Source organism: Papaver somniferum, chromosome 5, assembly GCF_003573695.1.
Source record: "Papaver somniferum cultivar HN1 chromosome 5, ASM357369v1, whole genome shotgun sequence".
Lineage (NCBI taxonomy): Eukaryota > Viridiplantae > Streptophyta > Magnoliopsida > Ranunculales > Papaveraceae > Papaver > Papaver somniferum.
The window spans coordinates 189,801,285-189,818,596 of record NC_039362.1 but is presented as its reverse complement, the minus strand read 5'-3'; the positions used below and the strand labels follow the sequence as shown (position 1 = coordinate 189,818,596).

The 17,312-nt window shown below is 38.4% G+C and overlaps 3 protein-coding genes across 3 annotated transcripts; all 3 read right to left on the bottom strand.

Annotated features, from left to right (window-relative positions):
* Window positions 1-388: 388 nt before the first annotated feature.
* On the bottom strand, window positions 389-1,973 carry LOC113280368. The gene is made up of 3 exons (XM_026529003.1): window positions 1,707-1,973; window positions 905-1,473; window positions 389-842 (listed from the first exon to the last, which is right to left on the bottom strand). Exons 1-3 carry the CDS (start codon window positions 1,971-1,973, stop codon window positions 389-391), a joined length of 1,290 nt encoding a protein of 429 aa, XP_026384788.1.
* A 3,118-nt stretch (window positions 1,974-5,091) lies between these two features.
* Window positions 5,092-6,858, bottom strand: LOC113280367. Its single transcript, XM_026529002.1, has 4 exons — window positions 6,576-6,858; window positions 5,832-6,390; window positions 5,496-5,633; window positions 5,092-5,095 (listed from the first exon to the last, which is right to left on the bottom strand). Exons 1-4 carry the CDS (start codon window positions 6,856-6,858, stop codon window positions 5,092-5,094), a joined length of 984 nt encoding a protein of 327 aa, XP_026384787.1.
* Window positions 6,859-6,969: 111 nt separating this feature from the next.
* LOC113280366 lies at window positions 6,970-8,025 on the bottom strand. Its single transcript, XM_026529001.1, has 3 exons — window positions 7,779-8,025; window positions 7,475-7,652; window positions 6,970-7,321 (listed from the first exon to the last, which is right to left on the bottom strand). The coding sequence occupies exons 1-3, from the start codon at window positions 8,023-8,025 to the stop codon at window positions 6,970-6,972; spliced, it is 777 nt and encodes a 258-aa protein (XP_026384786.1).
* Window positions 8,026-17,312: the final 9,287 nt, after the last annotated feature.

Sequence of the window (17,312 nt, the reverse complement as noted above, 5' to 3'; positions counted from 1 at the left end):
CCATAGCATTCTCATGACACTTGTGGGCGGCCATCTGGTCACTTCTAACCTTCATGACCCATTCAGGAGTAGTAAACTTCAGGCATTAGTGATACGAGGATGTGACTGCACCGATCACATGCAGCCAGTCTCGTCCCACGATCGCATTATAAGGAGATTGACAATCCAGCAACAAGAAACTTCCTAGAACAGACTTGTCAGCCACTGTTATAGGCATCTTTACTTTCCCAATCGCCTTTGTAACTTCGCCGCTGAATCCGATAATTGGATTTTCGTCCTCCTCGATCAAGTCGTGCGAGAGAATCATAGAGGAATAGGCTCTTGAAAACAACACGCTCACTAAGCTTCTTGTATCCACTAGAATACGGTGTACGCGGAACATGCCAATTCAAGATGTTATAACAATAACATCATTATGGGGAGCATATACACCTATCATGTCTTCTTCAGAAAACTCGATCTTTGTGCATCCAAGATTCAGAATTTCTGCTCCATTTCCACTGACAAAATCGATGTGATTTGTCACGTTCCATTCCTTCAGTTGCCTGAGCTTTCTCTTAGTCTCATCTTTTGATGCCCGTCTGGTCATTGGATGGATCATGGCATGACTAACACTAATCACATGTGTTGTGCCAAATTGTCCTGAACCATTCCCAAAATCCTTTTTCATGTACTCTTGTAGCTTTCCAGCGTCTATCATTCGCTGGACTTCGATCTTTAAATAATGACAATTCTCAGTCTTGTGACCATGATCTTTATGATAATTGCAGCATTTGCTTTTATCACGTTTATCACGTGTCTCTGCTGGCAAAGGCACGTGATAAACGTGATAAGAGAAAATTCTGCAATTATCATAAAGATCATGGTACCATGAGGGGCTCAAATCCTTGCTTATGTTTTATACAACTCTGTAAGCCGTATGTTCAATGGTGTCAGCTTCATATCATGATATTTCTTATATCCAGTTTTCATTCGTTCCCCTTGATTTTTCTCTCGAACTTCACCTCGATTGTTGTGCTGTCCACTCGAACGGTTCTTTGACTTGTCTTTCTTCCCATCATTTGGATGATTGGATGATCTGTTAACTTCTCTCGTCACTCGAGATTTAGAATCATCCTCCACTCGAGCGTATTCTTCTGCTCGATCATACATTTCTTCCAGAGTTTTTGGTGTTTTCTTGAGCAAGGAACCGTACACACCCTTTTGATCATACTGGTATGCCTGTTTGTAAGCTTCGATGACGACTTGATCCTTGGCACCATCCACATCGTCCAACTCTTGCTTGAAGCGTCGAGTAAACTGTATGATGCTTTCCTCCTTCCGAATTCCTAGAAGGAACAATGCATGGAATCTCTTCCGATTACGTCTGTTGTACTTGTAGTGAGAGCAGAATTCTCCAATTAGATTTTGGTAAGTACCAATCGACTTTGCCGGGAGCTGATTGAACCACTTTATTGCTCCACCAGCCAGTGACTATGGAAACATTTTGCACACCAACTCATCGTTGCACTGCCATATAGTCATGGCAGTTTCATAGTGTAAAACATGCTGATCTGGATATATATTTTCTCATCGAATTCTGGCAGCTTAGGAACTTGAAAATTCATTGGCAGCCGGAATTCTCTGATATTCAGTTTGAAATGAGATCCTGCGGCTCGATGCAACCTGTGTATCCTTTCCTCTCTGGAGCGTTTTTTCGATATTACTTTCTCGATCATCCTGCAAAGGCGAGCATCCGTTATTGCGCTTACGTCTCCATCATAGGAACTGTCCTCCTGCTCATAGTCCTGATCCTCTGGAATATCAACTTTAGATCTTATTCTTTTCCTTTGGGTTCCAGCGGACCCTCTTCCATCTCTGCCTTGCTCCGAACGAGCATAGTAATCGTGCAAAATTTTTCTCTCATCATGCCGATCTCGAACCTCATCTTCGTCATTCCTGAGACGTTTTGAGCGGGTGGTAACTCTGGCCATATTCTGCTGAGTTGTAGTTAGTTGTGCTCTGGTTTCTGGTCGCCGGGCTCATGCACGCCTTCGTCTAGGCAGATCTCCAGTGACCAAGAGATTTCTTTCTGGTCTTTCAAGATCGATCACTTCTCTATTTTGGTCTGCATCTCGTGGGCTAACTCGACTTCCAATGTGCGCCCATACAGATTGACCCTTCTGGTTGTTCAGATCTCCAGTCTGGTTCTCTCGTTCTAATATCAAGAGAGCGTTCTCTTTCTCCACCTCGTTCAGCCGATATCGCAACAGTCTTCCTCTGTACTAGGAGTCTCCGTTCGTCCATATCGCAGGTCATGTCGATAGTTATTCCTCCTAGACAGGCTGCCGAATACATGCCTTCTGTTTACTCGATCTGGTGGGTTTTCTCCATCAGGCATGGAGTCAACATCCATTCGTTCGTCTTCGATCATTGGTTGTATTTCGATTCTCCGATTATTCAGATCTGAGTTTTTCACGAAAACGATTTCGATTTCGACTACGATCTAGGGTTCTGTCATGAGCACGATCTCGATCACGACGAAGATCTAGGACGCTGTCACGAGTACGATATCGACCCTATCTGTTTCCAGTGGGTACTGCTGGTGCTGAATGAACCTCAATCTCTTGCCTTTAAGCTTCTCGTCTCCTGCGTTGTTTCACTACTGCCATAACTCGATATGTGAAAACACGATTATCTTTTCTCGATTCCCCTTGGTCGGCGCCAATGTTTGGATGGTAAAATATACTTATACCTCAAACACGAGTCTGATGGTATTAGTTGATGATCCAACTGCTGCCTTTTTCTTCACGTGAACAGTATTAGGGGGGTGTACCTGCCAAAAACCCTCCGATGCTTAAGTTAGCTTTGAGTTTTTTCGCAGGAGTTTTAGTTTTGAAGATTGCATATACCTTTTTGGGTTGTGAACCCCTGTATTTATATGGTGCGAATTAGGCCCTTAACCTAATTTTAAGGTGAGTATAAATTGTATTAATTCCCCTGCATGTCTCCTTGTAATAATTTTCCATGCATGCCTCCCTGTAACAATTTTCCTTACATGACTCCTGGCATAAATTGAATTAACTTGTCCTGCATGCCTTCTGGAATATTCCAGAAGCTTCCCTGTGTGACATGGCCAGCAGCCCTTCTAGATGTTTCTAGAATCTTCCTCCAGGGTTATGGAACTAGCCAAGGAAAAATGGTGCAAAGGGTTGACCCAAACAAATGAGTACAAATTCCAAGCCCAAGAAGAAAGTTTTTTTGAGCCCACAGTGGGGCGTAATTATCTGCAAGGCTAACCGTATGGGGCGGAAAGATCCAGTGAGCCATGGCTTTGCTCATCTAGCGACTCAGTCGGCTGAGCCGACTCGACTCGGATCGATAGGATGGAAATATCCTGCAGTTCAATCAGTGTGGGGTGCAAACATCCAGGGACAACAAAATTATGTTACTCCGAGAAACACAAGATGAATTGTTGCTGCTGCCGGACGGAAATCAGTCCATCTACCGGACATATCCGCCGCCTGACACCGCCGCCATTTGACGTCGCCAAATGCCGCCGCTGGGTATGGCCGTCGGGCATTGCCGCCGTCCACCTGCTGCTGCAACCGTCACCGGAGAAGGTAACTGTGTCAGAGGAGATGACGGAGCCGGAGAAGATGACGGATCTGTCTGCTGTCAAATGACGTCATGCTGACGCAATTAATAGCGTTACCACAGACTTCCCTGATTTGCTATGTAATTAACGCCTTTAGGATTTAACTGACGGCGTTAGATGTTACTGTATATGTTGACGATGTTACCTCTTAACGGAATATTCCGAGAATATTCTGACGACATTACTTATCCTAACGAAATATGTTTTCTGATGACATCATGACGATGTCATCGTGCACTAAATGCTGACTGTATTGTTCTGATGTCGTGGCATCCTCTGATTGGATCGTTCCGCTGACGTGGCACTCTACCCGCTGAGTCGGCGTGCTAACATGGCACGCTGATGTAGAAGTGGTGATAGGGCTCTTTACTTGCTTGACTTGGTTTTATGCATATGGGCTTCTATGTAAGGTGTTTGTGAGGCTTAGTTAGCCATATTTGGCTAATAAGAGAAGCATATTAAGCCCAAGCAAACCCATTTTTAGTGTAAAATATTAGGGCCCAAACAAAATAGTATATAATTTTTGATATGAAAGCTATAAATAGAGCAAGCTATCAAAACTACACACACCAAAACTAAGAGAAACTAACACCTTGTTGTTTTTTGAGTCAGATCTGACTCATCATACTCAAAGATATGTGAGTTAGTGTCTTGGTCCCATGAGTCAGGGCCATTTTATCCTCTGACTCAAATGGGTACGAGACATAGGTTAGGTCCTTGTCAAATCGCGAATCAGACCTGACTCAATATGAAGAAAAAAACGGTGTGATATCTGACTCGAGCCGAATCAGAGGTTAGGTCAGATTTAGACGCCGAGTCAGCAAAAAACAAATACACTATAAGCATTCTCGTTCTTCTGTCCCTTTGCAATTAAGTAATTTAGGAGAAAAGAAATCCTTATCTAAAACCAAACCGTGTTTTTCTTAACCTTGAGACTGTAAAAGTTTTTTTCTCTTTTCCTAAAACACATGTCCCACGAGTTTTTCTCCGAAAGCTACACTTGTTGTCGTTAATGGTGTTTAAAGTGGACAACATCAATTTGTGAAAGAAAGATCAAGGTATTCACTCTTTTTTTTCTCAATCAATGTAAAATTTTATTAAGCTATGATCAGGACAAAATCAATACAAAAATCATTTAAGGCTATTTACAGGAAATGAATCTATAATAGAATCTGTAATAAGTCTGAAATGGGGACTCTAGAATGTAAAAGTTACTGTCAATATAGGTCTTAACATTGCCTACACTCATTCCACTGCCCTCCTTTGCCATTTTATCAACATTAAATTTTATCTCCCTATAACAATGGGAAAAATCTATACATATGACATTATCACAGACTATGTTCCATCTTGCAAGAATAAACCATGGAAAATCATTTTTCTGGAAGGCAAGAATAACAACTTTAGAATTAGAGTTGAAGACTACTTCCATATGATGATTATGCATTTCCCATTCACCTGCACATACCATGGTCATGATTTCAGCAAAATAGTTAGTAGCAACACCAAGTCCTCCTGCTACTGCTATCAGAAAGTCTCATCTTCCTCCATCCCTTGATACAAAACCATAACCAGCTAATCATGGATTTCCTTTACTAGCCCCATCACAGCATATTAAGATTTTAGGAGGTGTAGGAAGAGTGAAAAAAACTTCTACTACCTTGAAGTCATAAGTTTGCAGGTACTTGATGCCAAAGAAACTTAATATCTGGAGATCATATGCTTCATTATGCTTCTCATTTTTCCTTTTAATCTGAATTCATTCTCACCTGTTAGGAAGATGATATTACTTTTGATCAGATCAATATGCTCAATTTCTTCTTCAAATACCTCTCTGTTTTTTATTAACCACATTTACCTGAGAATAATGAAGGCTGCAGCTATCCACAGTTCTTTAATCACTGAGATCTTGTAATTTGCCATCCCCAAAACATCTTGAAAGGAAGTAGGATTGCTGAATTTGAAAACATTACAAATCCAACTCCACAAGGTAGAACTGTAATTGCAGGACCATAACAAATGGTCAAGATTTTATTCTTCTTGTTTGCACAAGTAGCACCTTGAAGCCATTTGGAAACCTTTTGACTTGAGTTTAGCATCAGTATCACAGATCCCTATAGCAATTTTCCAGACATTGCTTGTTATTGTTGGATGTACACAGGATTTCCAAATTGATTTAAGACAGGGAACTTACCTCTTATGCACTGAACTATAGAAGCAACAGAGAATTTGCCATATATTGAACCACTCCAAAATAAGTATGACTTTTCTTCCATCTATTACTGGCAGTTCTTGAATTCCAAAGAAATTTAGCATCTCAGAGGGGATGTTCCATTCATTGTTAATGATAAGAGAGCTAATTTTCTGGTTCTTATGCAACTGTATATAATCATTTTCTGGAAACAGATTGCTTAGAGCTTTCTCTTTAATCCATGCATCATTCCATACAGATATATCCTCTCCATCACATATAATCCACCTAGAATGAATTTTAACCTCAGACATAACCCATTTCATACCTGTCCAGATAGATGATTGCTTGTGATAAGTAATCCATTCTCCATTTTTCATTTTAAATTTAGCGTGGAAGAAAAGGACCCATTCATCATTACCTTGTTGAATTTTCCATATAAGTTTCATTAGTAGAGCTTTATTAATCACCTCCAAACTTCTAATTCCCATACCTCCTTCTTTAAATGGCACACATACCTTCTCCCATTTCAAAGTAACAAGTTTCCTTGACCTTGGATCACCTGTCCAAAGAAAGTTTCTAATAATATTTTCACATTCTCTCAAAACACTTTTTGGCCATTTATAAATGGACATGTTGTATATGGGTATACTACTGAGAACTGATTTGATCAGAACCAATCTTTCTTGAAATCTAACATCTTTCCTTTCCAGCATGCCAAGTAACCTTATAACTATTCCACTATACCCCATATATGTGTTGATTTAACTCTACCAGAGAATAGCATTACACCAAGATATTTGTCTGGGAAACTTTCCAATTGCATATTACAATCACCAGCTATTGCTTCTTTTTTAAATTGAGTCGTACCACCTACAAAGCATTTACTCTTGACTCCACTTACTGTTTGGCCAGAGGATATTTGATATTCAGCTAGTGTTTGCATTATCCTTCTCACATTCCTTCTATCTCCATTGCAAAAAAGAAACATGTCATCTGCAAAAAAATATGTGAGTTGGAGATACCCCATTTCTATAAACCATTGGAATGAATCTTTTCTCCAACACCATTTGAGATAAAGCTCTGCTTAGCATATATTCAGCAATGATAAACAAAATTGGATACAGTGGGTCTCCTTGTCTTAGACCACTTTCAACTGAGAAATATCCAGAGAGGATGATCTAAATAACACTTTAATCCAGTTTATGCATTTTATTGAGAATCCCAATTTCTGCATTACTGTGAATAGGAACTCCCAACTTAGAGAATCAAAAGCTTGTGTAATATCAATCTTCATCCCAATATTCCCACCTCTTCTATTAATTTCCATTTCATTCACCACTTCAGAAGCTAGGACTATTTGCTCTTGTATTGTTTTGCCTTTAATAAAAGCACCCTGTTGAGGGGATATAATTTTGCTAAGCAGACTACTAATTCTCATAGTAGGAATATTGGTAATAATCTTTAAGAAGAAGTTTGAGGGATCAATTTGCCTGAAATAATTAGGTCTCTTTTCACTTTGAGTTTTAGGGATTAGAACCAAAAAGTTGGAGTTCAAACTATTTGTTATGTAGCATATTTTCCAGCAGTATTGGATTGCAGCTATTACATTCTGCCCAATGATATCCTAGCATTGTCTGTAGAACCAGCCTCCAAAACCATCTGGTCCAGGTGCACTATCTGGATCAAGATCATATACTAAAACTTTAATCTCATTTGCACTTGGAATTAGATAAATAAAGACAATATCTCCATGTGAAAGAACTTCAGGAACTGCCTTCATTATATTATCTGAAGTTTGGACTTCTTGAAATTTGAATTTATCTGCATAATGATTGACTAAAACTTATGAAATTTCTTGTTGTGATGCTACAATATTGCCATTCTCATCTTCAAGTTGAGATTGTCTTATCTTCATAGTTGTGTGAAAATATCTTGTATTTGCTGCACCTTCTTTCAGCCACTTGGTTCTTGACTTCTGAAAAAGAATAGCTTTATGCTGATTTATAATGATTTCTTGCACACCCCTTGCAGTAACTAAATCATTCAATAATTTTACATCTGCGGGATTCCTGTCAGAAGCTAAGGTTGTCTGCATTACATCATTATCTGCTTTAAGTAATTTAGCATTGACATCTCCAAAAGTTTCCCAATTCCACTTCTTTAGAATTAACTTCAATTTTTTTAGTTTTGTCATGAATATAAAGATAGGCTTACCATTCAACACCTTGTTTCATTCATCTCGAACTACTTTCAAAAAATCTATATGAGATAACCATACCTTTAATGCTCAAAAAGGAGTATTTGATGGCTTTGGAACTGAAATGTGAGCACTACATAGTGGGCTATGATCTGAAGTACCTCTAGTCCCCACCTTGTATTCCAAGTTAGGAAAAATTTCCAACCATTTAGCATTATAAACTGCTCAGTCTAAGTTGCAGAGAATTCTTTTAATTCCTGCTCTGTTGTTGCACCATGAGAATTCCAAACCAGATTTTGGAGCATTAACTAACCTACAGGAATTAAGACATTAATTAAACTCCAACATTGACATTCTTAATGGACTCCTACCTCCTTTCTTCTTATCTATATTAAGAACAACATTAAAGTCCCCAATAACAAGCCATGATACATTAAAGTTATTGATTGTTTCCATTTCTTGCCAAAGCTCTCTTCTATCAATAGTTAAATTAGCACCATGTACTCCAGTTACCATTATTTCACCTATCTTTACTGTGATAGCTTGTCTTTTTGTTGACACCACCACTGGTTCTGATATAGATTCATTCCAGCAAAGCCAAATATTACCCTTTCTCCCATCACTACTATAATGAATTATTTTACCCCTCATACCAATTAACTTCAACATTCTGGCATATTTGGAAGTAGCATTTACTTTTGGTTCTACTATCCAAACTAAAGATGACTTAAATTTTTTAACTAAACTCTGTAATTTGTCTTTGGATTTGAATCTCCTCAAGCCTCTGACCTTCCAGTATAGAACTCTCATTTGGAGGAATGAGTTGAAGGATCAGGGCCCCTCTTCTCTGAATCATTTTTTCCAAAATTCTTTGTTGCTTTCCTTCTTGTGGTATCAACAGGTTTACCATGCTGAGCAAGTATCACTTTTTATACTAAATTTATTGGCTTACTCACCACAGATGGAATCACATTAACAACATTGGAAGTATAAGTACTTCCTATCTCAAGCATTTTCACCACTTCCAAAGGAGGGAATTCTTCAGGAATAATCACCAAATCTTCATTGTTTTTGATGTAGGACATCTTTCTCTTTATCAACTCTCCAAGTTGATCCCTTTGAGTCCAGCCGTTTATTTAAAGAAACTGCCGGATAAGAAGGTTCAGTCCAGCCATTTATTTAAAGAAACTGCCGGATAAGAAGTTTGAGTCCAGCCGTTTATTTAAAGAAACTGCTGGGTAAAAAATTACGTCTATTTTAGTTTGATTTTTTTTGAAGTCTTTTCTTTCCTAGTTTAAACTCTTTTCTTTAGTCGGTTCATATAAGCCTATATAAAGGCTAGGTCTCTTGTTTAGACAGACATCTCTTATTATTAATCAATTATCAATTTTATTATCTGCTTTCTTCTTGTCTGTGCTACACTAGTTGGTATCAGATACAACGTTTTTAGTTTTTATCTAGAAACAGATCCTTACATAGCTTTCTCATAACTTCAACAACCATACAAATTCTTCACACAGCAATGGCAGATGCAACTTTTACAAAAGCTTTCGAAGCACTAAAGGAACTCTTGAAAACCTCCGTCTCTGAACTTAAAACTTCAATTGAAACAACTAAAAGCGATTTCTAGACAAAGCTTGGAGTTCATGAAGAGTGCATACTCAAAATATGGAAACATGTAGGTTTAGAAGATGCAGCCATACCAAGTTTATCTAACGATAAAGAAGGCAATACGGGAGAAAAGAAAACTGGAGAAAAAGAAGATGATGAACCAAAGAAAGTTAAGCCAAGTACTTTTGTTCAGAATACTTCCATTCCTGAAGAAATTTCACAACTTCTTACGTTTAAAAAAAATTTGAGATTTATATTAACAATCCTCATAAGAAACCTGCAACTGTAATTATCGTCATTGATGAAGATGGAGACAAGGTTGAAGCCGAACAAGAAAAAAGGTTGGAAGATTAAAAAGATTGAAATCTACTTCAAGTCCTTAGAGCAACTGCAGTGGTGCGAGTATAACCAGAGATCAAAGAGGGAAAAAAGACCAAATTTTGGGTTTAGTCTGGTGTGTGACGCTACGGTGGAAAGACTAAATTTGGTCAGACGTACATTATACGTTCGCCTGGTGTGGGGCGTAGACTATACCAACGCCGGATTGGGGAGATTCTAAAAAAAAATAAAAAAAAAATGAAAGAAGTGGGGCGGAGATATAAAGCCCGCCCCACTAAAGTTGTTTTGAAAACAAAGAATGGGGCGGGGGTATAATGCCCTCCCCATATAAAATTAAAAAAAAAAATGGGGCGTAGACTTTGCGTACGCCCCGTGTGAGCGTAGACTATAACAACGCCTGATGTGGGGGCGTGGAATATACGTCCGCCTGATGTGGGACGTAGACTATACCAACGCCTGATGTGGAGCGTAGACTATACCAACGCTCGACTATGTTTGGGTTTAGTCTTGGTCCCAGACCAAATATACTCTGGGTTTTAGTCGTCGATCAAAATTTGATCGATAGTACGTTCCACTACGTCTGTTCAAAAGATCAAATATTTGGGTTTAATCGCCCACTGTGGACGCTCTTAGGGTCTTTACCAGAATATAAATTGAAAGATGATATACCAAATTTTCATGGAGGGTTACAAATAGAAGAGTTGTTGGATTGGTTTTATGAAGTAGAGTCATGTACCTGCATTGGAGAGAGGATGACCCATATCATAATTAGGATGGTAGTTAGCCTTTAATTTTAATTGTTAATTAGTAGTTTAATTAGAGTTAATTAGAAGGGTAATGAATGGTTGAGATGTAACCATCTGTCTGTCTTGTGATCGTTAGATCGATTTGGTAAACCTAGCTTTATAAGGCTAGTGTCTCTGTAATGAAAATCTCAATGAATTCATAATCAAATATCGAGTTTATCGATTAGGCTGTGTTCTTTGTGAACTAGTAGGCTTGATCCTCTGGGATTAAGAGAGGTTTACCTCAATTTATCTATCCAATCTTGTTATGTACATCTAGGTACATGACAATTGGTATCAGATTCACGATCCTGCATACCTGATTTATGATGGGAGGAGGTGATCCAACACTACAGGAGGTTGCTGCTAAGCAACAACTTCAGGGTGAACGATTATCGGTGTTAGAACATAAAGTGAGAGATATCAAGATCAAGTTGAGTTCTATCCAGGAAATCCTGAATCAAATACTGGTTCGTCTTCCAATCCCAGCAGTTTCATCTTCAAATTCACCACCAGATCCAAGTTCTATACATAAAGATCCCAATCAAGTTTCAATTCTTAATAACTCAAATAGAGATTTCACAATTTCTCAACCTGAGAAAACAACATCAATTTCTACTGGTGTTGATGAAGATTCTCTCGATTTGGAATTGATCCCTCCATTTTTCTTCATCGAGAACGAAGATGTGGATTCGCTTCATGGTGTGAGGTTACAGTTTGACGAAATTGCAAAAATAGAGATCACTGGCTTCTCCAAGTTATCTCCAGTCACAACTGAAAAAGGTTTTGAGCTGCAGTTTGTCGCAAAATATTTTGAGGAGCGTTGCACAAATCCTGCGTGCTTGAAGAAGCTATTCTTTCTTCACAACAAGTTACTTCGTATGGATTGTTTTGGTCTCCATTTTGATTATGCTCGCTCCTTATTCGATCGAGGTAAGTGTCCTGTGATCTCACCACTTACTTGTGAGAAATTACTTCTTCACTTGCTTCTTAGCCTGGGGTATGATTCAAATTTGCGGTTTATAAATCGGTTTCCTTGGTTATGCCTTACTGATGATACAATTGTGTGCTCGAAGAAGATGTTTGTTCAAATGCCTGAGAGGGTAGATTTTCGTTACTCAGTAATTACTGTCGAGAATTGTTGTGAAAACCTTGGAAGCACAAAGGATTTCATAGTTCTCGAAAGAAAATTGAACTGTAACTGTGAGGACAGTGTTACTCTTAGTTTTGATTATACTCGTTCATTATTTGATCGAGGACAAGAGATGGAGCTCAGTTTAAGAACTTTTACTAAATATTCTGAAATTGTATCTCATATTGATGTATGCTTGCAATTTTTGGATGAATGTTATAGAGTTTATGTTCCAGAGTTGATTCATGAACATAGTGTTTCTAGTACACAGCTGCATGGTATAATGTTTCAAATACATATTGTGTGTATCCAGCGCAAGAATTTTCTTAATCACCAACCCTCCAGGTAGAAATCCTTACTTGATGGTAAAGTAATTGATCGCGGAAAAAGATTTGGGACCATGAATGGATGCTCTCATTTTACTGGTGGTTGTGAATTCAGTTTGGGTTTAACTGCTTCAGTTTTATTTATCCTGGATATTTGTTCACTTGTAAGAAATGCAAACAAGGGGAATTTTGTTTATCTGCTGTTTTTTAGACATGAGTTTCAATTACGATCATTCTCTGTGAATTATATCTTATTAGTGTTCAAAACTGGTGAGGTATTTCTGTGGTGTTCTCAAATGCTTTTGATGTGGAGAGCAGTGAATTTTCTTTTGCAGTTGAAATGTGGTTTACTTGATAAGGTTGCAGTTCATTTTCTCGGCTCATTAGGTGTTCACATAGATTTTTAAATGTACCCATTCGTCTACTTCCTGTGCTACCTCAACTATCATTCATCATGGGTTCCTGGTACTGAAACTATGGCATTTTCTTCTTCATATGTTGCTGGTTTCTGCAGCCAAAGGTAGTTGGTTTGATCGAATTCTTAGAGCCGATTCTGCATCTTTTAGAGAGGAATTTTCACAAGCGATTACGGGATTCAGTTCCGAAGATAATTTTGCTTGGATTCAGGATATTTCTCTTAGACTTCCAACTGGTTTGTTTTATGATACAGGAGACACATTCTGTGGAGCAATGACGAACCACTTTCTCTGTTCTGGATGCTCTGCAATTTTCATTCTTAGCACGCCATATTCACAGCCACGTCCGTTCAATACTTCAAATGTCTTAGTGGATACATGTTATCAAGGATTCGATCTGGAGTTGGTTTTTAAGATGGGTACCAGAAAGAATTTCAGTTTATATGTCTTATCATGTTTGTGTTGGATGGCAAGGGTGACAGTGGTGTAGGTGGTAATCTGCACGAATGTCTACTTCAAGAATGCACCACGAGAAATCAGAGTTTCCCTAAGGTATACTTCTTCAAATACATAATTCATATTGCTTTTATATGTGCCAGTTTACCTACTGCTGAGTATATTCGCCTCATATTTGATCGTGGTAAATAATTTAAGCCTATTGAGTGGTGGTGTGTTTATGATAGACATATTTTCAAATTCCACCTTACTTCTTGGTTGATTGTTCGTAATGGATTTTGGGTACCCTTTCATTTTGTTCCTTGGAGAATTGACTGTACTTGAGTGGGTTATAACTGAAGAAAGGAATGATGCTATTCCACTTGTTATTGAAGTGCCGCAGCATGATTATATTCTTTGGTCTATTTCGATACTACAACTGTCAAGGAAAAATGAGGTCGGTAGTGCACCAGAACTGTGTGGTCAGTTGCGTATAAAAGTCACTAGTCTAATTCTGTTGAAGACACCTTACAAGCCGACCCCTTGGGTGATTTTTACACTGCAGTCCGCACTATTCCATTGTTGTTCTAACTGTTGCTACCACATATGACTCTGATATGGGGATGCAGTTACCATGGACAACACAATACAACCGGATTCAGGTCAAGGGTGGACTTTATAGAAAGAACTACAGCCTTGTGGTTATTTTCTTGTCGATTAGTTGCAGACGGTGGACTTGTTCTAGCGGTTCTTTTTATCTTGTTCTCTCACAACTTTGGAAGTTCCAGCCTCGGATACTTACCAACATGTACCTGCATTGGAGAGCAGACATCCTGGCAACTCGGCTCACATCCTTGAGGACAAGGATGTTCCCAAGGAGTAGGAAATGTCATGTAGCTGCATTGGAGAGAAGGATGGCCCATATCATAATTAGGGTGGTAGTTAGCCTTTAATATTAATTGTTAATTAGTACTTTAATTAGAGTTAATTAGAAGGGTAATAAATGGTTGAGATGTAACCATCTGGCTGTCTTGTGATCGTTAGATCGATTTGGTAAACCTAGCTTTATAAGGCTAGTGTCTCTGTAATGAAAATCTCAATGAATTCATAATCCAAATATCGAGTTTATCGATTAGGCCGTGTTCTTTGTGAACCGGCTTGATCCTCTGGGATTAAGAGAGGTTTACCTCAATTTATCTATCCAATCTTGTTATGTACATCTAGGTACATAACAATTGGTATCCAATCTTGTTATGTACATAACAATCTTAGGATACCGACCCTAAACTCGTCATAAGCCCATGGGTAGAACTCAATTCGAAAACCGGTTGACTAGATGAGGGAACCCATTGACTTATAAACTACCAATTAAGTCTCATCTAACCAATCTAGGACTAGGATCCCAACATCCCACCACGATTCCAGATCCAACGTCCTCGTTGGCCCATTCTATCGACACTGACCCGAAGGTAGCCCTTTCTCTTATGGGGGCTTCACTCCCCTATCAGTATTCAATGCGGGTGACAACTACGCCCATACATAGGTACCCCAAAACTTTGATCTAGCGTATAGGTCACCCATCCTTGGAGCGGGCATGGGTCGTGGTGGTTGGCTCTGATACCAACCCTGAACTCGTCATAAGCCCATGAGTATAACTCAACTCGAAAACCGGTTGACTAATGAGGGAACCCATTGACTTATAAACTACCAATTAAGCCCCATCTAACCAATGTGGGACTACGATCCCAACAGAGTCGTTTTCAGCTTCATGGATGTACCTGATTCATCTAAGGTGAAATTTGTTGCATATAAATTGAAAGGTGGTGCTGCAGCTTGGTGGGATAAACTTTGTGATGATCGTACAAATTATCTCAAACCTCCTATACGTACTTGGAAAAGAATGAGAGACTTATTAAGAGATAAGTTTTTACCTAGAGAATATATGCAATAACTTTTTATCAAGCTTCAAAACTGTAGACAGGGTGCTAGACTTGTTGAAGAGTATGTAGCTGAATTCTATGGTTTGGTAGCTCGTAAACCAATTGAATGAAATCAAAGAGCAGTTAGTTGTGCGTTTTATAGATGGTTTAAACGACTTAATTCAACAGGGTATAACACAATCTGTGTTTACAATGGTTGAAGCCATCCAACAAGCTATTAAAATTGAGAGGCGTGTACTCAGTACTTCTAGACAAGCAAATCCACAACAAGCTCGTTATCAACATTTTTATAAAACTTCCAGACCATATAATTCTTCTTATGGTAACCAACGTGAAAGGGGATCAACAGTCTTTGTTGATCCACCAGAACGAAGTTATGGTTCATCTTATCAGCAACAGCAATCACCAAATTTTTCCAGTCAACCATCTCTACCTACAGAAACTGCTCCAATTATGCATATTCCATCTGCTAAGCCACCTCAAGCTACCCAGCAACGAGATATTGCTCACAATACTAGAGGTAATAAGTATCAACAAAAATTTCCTCCTTTAACTAAACCGTCTAATCCTTATTCAAAGTTTCGAGGAGATAGATGTAACAAGTGCAATCAAAATGGACACACTTCTAGTGATTGTCGCAAGTTTCATGCTTATATTAATAAAATTCAAGAAGATGCACATGAAGAAGATGCACTAGGGGAAGATGAACTTACTTATCTACAAGAACATGAGACTTATGATGCAGATTTTCTTGGAGTAATTCGACTAGTTTTAATCACTGAACCATGTATTACTCAAAGACATAGTATTTTCAAATCTCATTGTCTCATTGAAGAGAAGCTTTGCAACATAATCATTGACAATGGAAGTACAAAAAACTATATTTCTGCAAAATTAGTTGAAAAACTTGGTTTACCAGTTACTACTCATCCAAATCCATACTCAGTTGGTTGGATAAACAGTTCTTCAACTCAGTAAATCACTCATCAGTGCCTAGTCAAATTTTCTTTTCCTAGATATGAGGATTCTGCTCTATGTGATGTTATTAATATGAATGCAGCAAGCTTACTGTTGGGAAGACCATGGCAATATGACATTCGTGTTGTTCATAATTATTATGACAACACTTATACTTTTGTTCATGAACGTTTTACTAAAGTTTTGTGGCCTTTACAAATTTCTACTTCAGTCAAGGAACCAACAGATAAGAAGACAACTGCCTTAGTTGCTACTATTGTTCATTCTTTACATCACACTCATTCTCTGAGCTATCATGAAGTTTCTAAACCTATGGTGGAGATTCCAGACAAGGTACAACCATTACTTTCTTCTTTTGCTGACTTATTTCCTGATGAGTTACCCACGACTTTACCTCCACTAAGAGATTTACAACATCAAATAGATTTTTTCCCTGGAGCACCTATACCTAGTCAACCTCATTATAGGTTAAGTCCTAAAGAGCATGAAATTTTACAAGGTCAGGCAGATGATTTGTTACAAAAGGGTTTGATAAGGCTCAGCAAAAGTCCTTGTGCTAGTCCGGCCTTTTTAATAGACAAGAAAAATGGTGGTCATCGTATGTGTATAGACTGTCGAGCTTTAAATAGAGTGACTATACCATATAGGTTTCCTATACCAAGAATTGATGACATGATTGATATGCTTTCTGGTGCTAAATTTTTTTACCAAGCTTGATTTGGGTAGTGGATATCATCAAATACGTTTTCGTGAAGGTGATGAATGGAAGACAGCATTCAAGACAAAGGAAGGTTTATATGAATGGTTAGTAATGCCTTTTGGTTTATCTAATGCTCCTAGCACTTTTATGCGTCTCATGAACCAAGTTTTTCAACCTTTTCTTGGAAAATTTGTCATAATATATTTTGATGACATCTTAATCTTTAGCAACAATGAAGAAGAACATCTTACACATTTGTCTCAAGTTTTTAAGGCACTACAAGACAATGTTTTGTGTGTGAACTTAAAGAAGTGCACTTTCTTTACAAACAAAGTCACTTTCTTAGGCTATGTTGTGTCAGATAATGGTATTTCCGTGGATGACTCTAACATTAAAGCAATCATTGATTGGCCTACTCCAACATCTATACGTGAAGTGCGCAGTTTTCATGGTTTAGCCTCTTTCTATAGAAGATCTGTGAGGAATTTTATCACTATTGCAGCTGGCTTAACAGATTGTTTGAAGCGTGATATTTTTAAATGGACTGAAGACGCAGATAAGAGCTTTAATTTGCTTAAGGAAAAATTATGTAGCTCTCATGTTCTTGCCATGCCAGATTTTA